Raw genomic sequence first — 9044 nt, forward strand, 5'->3', positions numbered from 1 at the left:
TGGTAACGCTGTGTTGTTGTTGATGTGACTCTCGGACAGCTTTGCCTGCTTGATCATTTCCACTGATTCCGCAATGGCCAGGTAGCCATTGAAAAATAATTTTGTGGCCTTTTTGCTTGACGTCGCTGTGAAGTTTGACAATTTCGTACGTTAGCTGTTCGTGAGCTCCACGTTGAAGAAGTGACTGAATGCTGTGTAAAGCCGGTCTCGATCGGAAAACACGGCCCATGTGCCAGGACTCTCTTTGTCAATAAACTGAAGCGCACAGCCCTGAACTGTGAGCTTGCAGCCACGGATGTCGGAAGATGTGATGTCTTGAATCGCAGTGTTATTTCTCTCGCCGTTATAAACACAACACCGTCAGAACTGGTCCATGTAGTCGATCCGTCAGTTTAGATGTGCAAGCGGCCACTGTATCTCTCGCACAACAGGAGTAAGCTCAATTGTTTTTGTGCAAATGGTGGTAGATTTGACTTTCTGAAGTCGTGGAATTGTGAGGTGTACTTCAGGTTTGTACTAAGCCATAGAGGAGACACAAGCCAGGACGCAGGTGTGTGCCACGATGCAAGCAAGACACGATATACACTGACAGTTAGGCTAAATTACATGCGGAGACTTTCCACGGTGAGTGTGGCCAGGTGTTCGCAATGGGTCCGCGCAGTATGCCGGACATGCGAACACATTGTCTCGATGGCGACGTGCGTTGTGATTAAACAAACTCGAACAATGGCAGTAGGTTCAGCCGTTGACGCACTGCGTGATATTCCAAGGCATATCCTCAGAGCTTGAGTCTGAGTGCTCTGAAATGTATGCAAATTAAATTTGCGGGTGTTCGATATAACAGGTACATAGTCTTACCGGGGGAACATAACTAGCAGCACATTGTGCAGCTGTAACATGGATTGTGTGGACACCTCCCAGTTCTTCTTGCAGGAAACCTGGACAGATGACAAATAGCCATCAGTCGCTTTTTCTTGTGGTCTACCTAGGGGTCCAGGACAGGTCTGTGTCTCTCACAACCTCCGAGAACCTGTGACTTCTGCTGGATGATATCCTTTGTCCATTGATCCATGTGCCGTATGTAGACATTGCCTTCCGGTTAAATATCACCACGGTGCCCTTTCTCATTTCACCTTCAGTCCTTGTTTGCCAAGGCAGCGTGATGCTCATGAGGCCGCCTTCTGAAACCGAGCGCCAAGCTGAAGCCTGTCACCCCCGACGTACAGATACAGATGTTTTCGGCGTAGGTAGCCGAACGGTGCTTGGCAGGTTCTCGAGTAGTTCAATAAGGGCTAGATTAAGAGCATTGGGCATAGTACTCCGCCCTCAGGGACTTCCATCGCTACTGTAATACTGGAGTGTTGAGCCATCCCATGTGAGCACGTAGAATAATGGCATCTCGAGGTAGCTACGAACCCAGAAATATATCTTGCCACCAAGTGCAATTGCTTCTAAGGCTTTAAGAATGGCTTCATGGGTGACATTATCGTAAGTTCCTTTAATATCTAGCAACAAGGCAGCAGACAAGCGTTTATAGGCCTTTTTGGGATTCGACGCAAGTTAACATGTCGAGAAAGTTGTCTATAGATGAACGGCCGCTCCTAAGTCCTGTCAGCACGTGTGTATGAATTTCGTAGTACTCTAGGTACCACTCCAGGCGCGTAAGAACCATCCATTCCATTACTTTTCCTACAAAACTAGTAAGTGCTATCGGACGGTATGACGCAATGTCCAAAGGCGACTTGCCAGCTTTGAGGAGCGGTACCAGGCCACTTGACTCCTTTTCCTGGGGAACCGTGCCCGTCTGCCGCGAGTCGTTGTAAAGGTGCAGGAGTCAGTATCTTCCGAGCTCGTTTACCAAGGGGACACATAGCGCGATATGTAATACCATAAGGCCATAGCGCTCAGGAACACCTAGGTAGAGCAAGGGCCGCCTATAGTACGTCAAGAGAAAGTTGACCCTCCATAATAAAACGCTTAAGTGGTTAGGAGAACATTTCCATATGAAAGAAAAATAACGCTGTGACATAAAGTGCACGCGACACCACGTTTCGCTGCGCTACTCTAATACAACAATACGTAGAGTAAGGCACGCAAATAACTGAAAACGAACAAGCAAGGACGACCACACTTGGTCAAACGCCTTCTTGATATAACTAAGAAAGGTGACAGTTTAGGTTAGTTGGTATTCCACAGTCTAAAAAGAGTAAAAGCGCGAAAGAAGACAGGACAACGAGCAACGTGGACAAGCTGTTCTTCATGCCCCTCGTCGTCCTGTCTTCTACTTACTTTTATTAGGCCCTCTTGATGCCAGGCAGATTACATAGGGTAGCTTGACTAACACGGTCTTGTCTGGATGCAGTTTTACTGTGTAGCCGAAGCAAGCCGCATCGACGTTCCACAGTACACAATGGAAAGTCAATGCCCTTGACGTTGGTGGTATGGATGTCTGAATGATGGATATTGGGTCTGATGATGTAGGGATGTATGAATGAGCGGTCGTTTGAATGAAGAGTACAATGTTCGGGAACCCACTGAGAAATTTAAGTAGCAGAAGCGGCTCACTGGAATTGGTGCTATTGAAAGGCATGGCTGGGCTGAAGCTGACCCAGAAGAAACTGCAAGAGGTGGTGCATGCTCGATATGTCAGAAGCTTTCCGGTTATACCTTGGCAGACTTGCATTCAACGTTCCTCGGCGAAGTGGTCGGCGTAATTTGGACTCTCATTTGTAAGAGGGTAAATACTGAGCTCGAGCTAGTGCTTTTTTTCTGCCATCTTTTTACAAGTTTTCACATTTTGGCCCAGATAACTAGAAGGTGCCAGAAAGGCATCTGTGTGATCTTGGGTGTTTGCAGTAATTTCGATATGCTGCTTGATTTTCCTCTGAGCTTTTCGGCACCAAACGTTAGAGTCCTCGCGGGGTGCTTTTTCAGCTTCAAGTGTTTTGCGTACTCGTGTGCAATCGTTTAGGTGGGTCTCGCGTTAATCTATAATGGGCTGGGTACCAGTGCTGCCCAATCGTAAGTGGAACTCCAAAATACTGTGATCACTGCCAAGAGTGTCATCGTTGGTTTCTTTTGAGATCGCAGGAGGCCACGGACCACCGACAGTCTGGGTAGTGTCCTGTTGAGCTGTGCAGACGCGCGCGTGTGGAATCGTCAAAGGGATACTAAAGTGAAAAATGATTTCTTCTGCATCAGTAAATTACCGTTCTACCACACCAAAAACACCACTCTTACAACAATAAGACATTTAGTAAGCCAGAAAAAGCGCAAGAACGAAATACGGGTCGCGACGCCTATTTATGTTCCTGCACCTGGGGGCTGTGACGTCAGGATTTCGATGGCATCTTCTAGGGCCTACTAATTATATAGCGGTACAGATTGACTACATTGTGTTCTAAAGGAACCAAATATTAAACATGGCACGTTTCGGGAACATTTATTCAGCCAACGCGGTCCAAATGCGAGAGCATAGTTTGGAGTCCCTGAGGTCACGGTGACGCACCGGCGCTGGGGTTTTGGGCGCGAAATTCAAATACTGATACTTGGACCTCCATTTTCTCATCTAATAACCAAACTATTCTTTTTAAATGACTGCCTGCAGGGTTCTCAAACAATGCTTCATTAGTCTAAACTGAATTATTGTATTGCTTTAGTGTCCCTTCCAGCAAGCTAAAGACATAGATGCGAGCTAAAGGTTCCGGTTTTCGGCAGTGTGGTTTTGTCAGGCTTTGACAGGTGCCTTACTCTACGTTGGGACTGTTCAGGTCCACCAAGAGTAAATCTGATTGAGAATTGCTATGTCCGATTCGGAGTAACAGAGCAGCAGGTGCGTCCAAATAATTTATCAACGGGTCCACCAGCCGTTCACCATCGTCAGCGTACGGTCCCCCAATTTTGTTGTTGGGTGAGGTGCTTGTTAGTCATAGTGTTGATGGGGTTGGCTGCTACCTGGGTGATTTGTAGCTGCTTACAGACGTACGTAATCACTATTAGCACAATTCCAGATGCTGCGCCGTCTCTGTCGCCGTGCTCGATGCGTTGTTCTAAAGAGTTCTCAGAAGATGACGATGCTCCCTAACGCGAAATTTGGGCACAACTCTTTACGTGTTTTCATTTTGCAATATATTGACTGGCACGGACAATCTAGCTCGTGCAGGACCTTGCAAATGGGGTGAAGTGTGGCGCGACTGCCTCGCTAATCGGAAGATCGCGAGAGGCAGCGCGTGAGGGCCCCGTGGGCGCGATTCAAGGCAGCCGCCGCAGACCGACCGTCGCTCATGCAGCCCTTCGTTTCCATATATGGCGTCGATGGCGTAATCGGTGAACAGGCGACGCGCGCTAATATGGCACAATGTAGTAGCAATCGTCGCCGCGAACCCCGTTTTGCGTGGTACTCCGCTTTTTTTCTTCCGCTTACGCTACATCTTCCTCCTCCACTGTCCGCCTCGTGGTTCCGCTGCATCTTCGTCCTCCGCTTTCCTGCTAGCGCTCTCTTTGCTATCGCCGGCTTTCACCCAACGCTTCGCTCCGCGGTCGCTCTTTCATTTTTCGCTGTGCTCGTTACACGGCTACGAGAGATTCTGACGTTCGTAGCAAGACCTGGCGCCTAAGAGCTGAGCTCTAAAATATGATTTAGCCGGATATTAAAGCATTGGGTCTCCTGGAGAAGTTATATAGGGGACGAAAGCCTAATGAAGCAACAAAAGCCTATGATACTGCAATGTTTTATTAACTAACTTTCAGCAAGCATGACATTAGTAAAATCCAAAGGAATGGCATGCACGATGGCTTTGGAGTTGTTCGTATCATTACACAGATATGTCGTTAATGAATTAGAGCAGCTTTTCAGGGTATCATGCGTGTGCGTAAGGCGCTCTTGTGCGGCTTGGCATCTATGCGTGCCCATAGCAAGGAGGTTCTGGGGGGCACGCTGTTTAATGTAAATACGTGACGGCACATTCTGGCTTTGTGAGCATCGCATTCATGCGTAGCTGCGCGCTTAACACTGCGAAGGAGACATGTAAGGTCGAAATCGCTCTCGCTTCGGAAAACAACTATGGTCGCACTTGCCTGTCGAGGCGATGATGTCAAGGCCTGCCACAAATGTGCAGAAGTGGAGCTCTAGACTTCATATTTAGAATAAGTGTCCTTTATACGTAGTTGTTTCGCAGTCAAATGACATGTTCGCGTTAGACCCCAGTGCAGGGAGTGGTCACGGCGCAAATGGCTTATAAGCGCATCGAGTATCAAACCTTTTGCTTGTATCGGCGTCGTTGCCGCAGTCGAGAAAGTATATATAGTGGCGCCGAGTGTCGCACTGAAAACTTACGACGGCTTCGCCATAGGCAGCGGAGCAGAGACGCCGAATGCTATGCTAGTGGTTTGTGGTGGTGGCCCTGGCGAAGGAATGTGTTCGCCGAGGCCTTTTTACTAGGTACGCCTTGTCGGCCTAGTTTGGTGGCCTCGGCCGTGATAATGAGCGCTCACGTTTTGAGTGGGCTTCCTTCTTATCGGCTAGGTGACGCTGTCACCCGCAGGAAGCAGGGCGTGGCTGAAAACCTGCGTAGCTATTTCGGAAGGTATCCGTGAGCTAGGTCAGAAAGTTTGGAGATAACATTGCGAAGTGCGACGTAAACGTGAATTTGCGCGTCGAGTGCCGGCAGCGTCTCAATTCTGAGAAGTGACAGGCAAGTAGCGCATAAACGTTGCTTACCTGCAGCCGCACCGTATCACAGAGGCTGGCAGAGGAAACAGCTTCCAGTAGCACATACTACGGCATTGCATTACCTTATCGATCGCGCATATTGAGGCGCACGTGTCCAGCAGAGAGTATACCGGTTTAGTTGAGCATAGGAGTGCATGCTTCTCAGAACTTGCATGGTCACGGACAGATTTTGGCTGAACGCATTGGGCTGAATAAACGCTGATAAGGCATGCATCATTATCGTGAAACCTAGCTAGAGATCGCAACAAGCTCCTTCGCTATATAGCGCTCACTTTATGGGAAAGTTGTCCCCGCAAGAAATTCGATAGCAGGAGAATGATTTTAGAAATTTATGTACAGAAGCACAAAAAATTTGGAGGAAGCTTAAGCGTCGCCTTAAAGAGTGGAACGCGATAGCATTCAAAGATCCCTGACTGCTTCTTACACTTTGCGGCAGCTGCAGCGGATGTAACCATAATGTCTCCCGGGAAACGCTCGCGTCGAGCGCTATGCCCGAAGACGGGCTTTCTGCTAGAAACGCCGCCTCTTGCATGGGCCGCGATGTGGCGAGGCGAGTTAATCTGGAAGTGTTTCCAGGAAGTGGGCGCGCCGCTCCGTGGACTCCTAGATATTTACGCGCCGGCATGCGCAGATGTCGGATGCCGTCTCCGGTGTATGCATTGTAGAAACGCTGGAAAAGGGGTTTGTTAGAGTTTTCGCGTAATTTAATTATGTTTTCTCGTATATTATAATTACAAACTGAGAGCTATCATGTCTGTAGGTTCTGCGTAAGTAGTTCACGATTTTCGACGTATTCTAGCTTGAAGAATTAAACTAGTTCAGCCAATTCCTTGCGTCTCATGGAAGGCCTGGGTATACTTGGTTCGACAATCTTTTCGTCGTATCGACGTCCATCGCCGGACGTCGATGCGAGACGCCGGATGCATGCCGACGCCGGATTTTTTTGCTACACGGGCTCCTTAACGCTCACGCGGTAATGCTAGTATGCATAATACCTGAGCTCACAAGTCAAGTTTGAGGGAGTGGAAGTGGCACCAATTTCCTCATCAGCTGGTGTTTTCTTAACACTGGTATTTCGAGGTACTCGGACCGCTCTGTTTCTACTGTTCTATTTGTACCGTGTGCACTGTGTTTCGGGGTCCCCTAATGTGCTAGGTAAAATTCCCGGTAAATGATAATTTACTAGGTCTTATGGTTCTCTGAACTTTGCGTCCTTGCAGATCTTCGAGAATATGAACGCTGATAAGCACGCGCTTGGCCGAGTGGGTACGCCGGAAGAAGTGGCCCGCTGCATCGCCTTCCTGGCATCCGACGATGCTGCGTTCGTCACGGGGTTCACAATGCCTGTCGATGGGGGCTTGCTCCTTCTGTCCAGCGTCTCGGGTTCCGCCCCAACGCTGGATGCCCAGAAGACTGCATGAGAAGCCAAGAACGAGACCTTGCTGTGCTGCCAGGTTACACTGCAAAAACCAAGGAAATTCTGGCAATCCCCTTTTCATAAAGAATTCCCCCGCCTTGCAATTACCTCGGTCTTTTTAGAGACCCGCGCTCATTGAAAGCAGTACTTTCACCCTGTTTGGGCCATGGACGGCCAAACAAGGACAAATACTGGGCTCTCGAATGCCGCTGAATATAGTGGGCGAGCAGTTTCTCCTGGAAAAGTTAATTTCGCACAAGTATTAACTGTTATATTGGAGGGTGCACGTACAGTATTGAAACTTCGTTGAGTACTTTATGCACCACGCAAAATAAAAATATGTGCGCTATACCACACGTTCTCCTGATTACTGAGCTTGGATATTTTGTTCGTTTTCTCTTTCTCTTTTTTTGCAAACGTACCTTGCATACCTACAGATTGACGCGCGCGGCCGTCATACGTTTTTGCTTTAAAGGCGCTCTAGGCTGTTTTTAAACCAGCAGCATTGTAAAAGAAAATAGAAAAAACGGCAGTACACAAGCTGACATGGTAAAACAAGCCTTTATTGAGTATTTAGTTTTCTCTCTGAACTATTCCTAGCAGGGGACCTGATATAACACAATATGCGACGCAGCCTGTCTATTCGAAGAAGTTCGCTTAAAAGTTCCACGAAAACTCACAGCAATGACCACTGCAATGAACGTTGGACAGTTTGGTGTGGACGAGAATTGCGATGTGTGTGGCAAAGAGAGGAGTGCGTGGGTAAATGGAAAATAAATAAATAAATCGAAACATATAGGCCACATCCGCAAAACTTAAAATCTCGTGGCCAAATATTTATTGCATGTTATAGAGCTTCCCGATATCAACGCTAGTAAGAAATTAAATGCTTCTAGTATCCAACCGCTTCGTGCTAATTCATTTCTCGTCTCAATGTACCAAGACGATAGCTCTGAAATTTCATGGTGGCTACTATAACTAAAATAAAACAAGATATCACTGGCTGTGTAAGTTCGTCGTTAATGTTTTATATATTGCTTTAAGGACTCCTTCTGCTCCCAGAACCACAGGTTCATCTAAAAGAATTATTGCATTCATTCCATCAACTTCAGCTTTCTTTGCTATCGGTTTCAGGAAGGTAGAGGAACGTCGTTATGGCAAATACGCAGGCAATCAAAAATAACGAATCGGGGGGTAGACAATAACGTAGAATGTTTTTCTCATTTCCACTCCCGAAAAAAATACCATGTTGCAATTTTACATACATTCTGCCGCCAAATGCGTTACTTTGAGTATCTCCAACAACTTTGGCCTTGACGTTAGGGCACACGATCAAGAGAGCGTCCTCCCCCTCGTTTGCCCGCACCATCACTAAGTAAAAATAGAATAAGTAACTTAATTGCAAAGTTGTCAATAAAATGCGCGCAAAGTCTCCGAGGCGAAATGTCGGAAGCCGATTCAATCCTCAGTTCAAGAATATCAAAGACGAACTCTTCCTAAGCGGATTGGGGGGTGAGATAGGCACGAAGACACAGCACGGCGCTTTATCGCGTCACCTCTGGCGACATGGAACTAGGAGAACCAGCGGACCTCCATTATTTGACTGCAATATCTGAGAGATCGGTCACGTTTTGACGTATGATGACGCATTGAATAATTTCAGACTGTTTCCGTCGTTTTACAGGATGTGATTATCACCAAGCAGGATGTGATTATCAGGGAAGTTGTTGTGGGGGAAAAACGTCCGTGGCATAATGGTTGCAGTATTGGGCTTTCGAGCTCGAAGTTTCCTGTTCAAATGCAGCTGTCGGAGAATTTTAACGATTCGTTTAGTTAGGAAAGTGGCATTTTCGTTTGGAGGAGGTGTACACTCGACATTGATGGCACGACACTCGA

General features: G+C 47.4%; 1 protein-coding gene across 3 annotated transcripts in view; it reads left to right on the forward strand.

Annotated features, from left to right (window-relative positions):
- Positions 1-7518, forward strand: part of LOC126525261 (meso-2,3-butanediol dehydrogenase-like) — a 71140-nt gene extending 63622 nt beyond the window's left edge. For 2 of the 3 annotated variants that reach the window (XM_050173288.3, XM_055067586.2), the window contains exon 9: positions 6952-7518. In XM_050173288.3, the coding sequence (XP_050029245.3) occupies positions 6952-7152 (201 nt within the window). In that variant the 3' untranslated portion in view covers positions 7153-7518. The remainder of the gene's footprint in view (positions 1-6951) is intronic. The other variant, XM_072287295.1, reaches the window with a different exon arrangement.
- Positions 7519-9044: the final 1526 nt, after the last annotated feature.

The sequence above is a fragment of the Dermacentor andersoni genome, chromosome 3 (genome assembly GCF_023375885.2).
Source record: "Dermacentor andersoni chromosome 3, qqDerAnde1_hic_scaffold, whole genome shotgun sequence".
NCBI lineage: Eukaryota > Metazoa > Arthropoda > Arachnida > Ixodida > Ixodidae > Dermacentor > Dermacentor andersoni.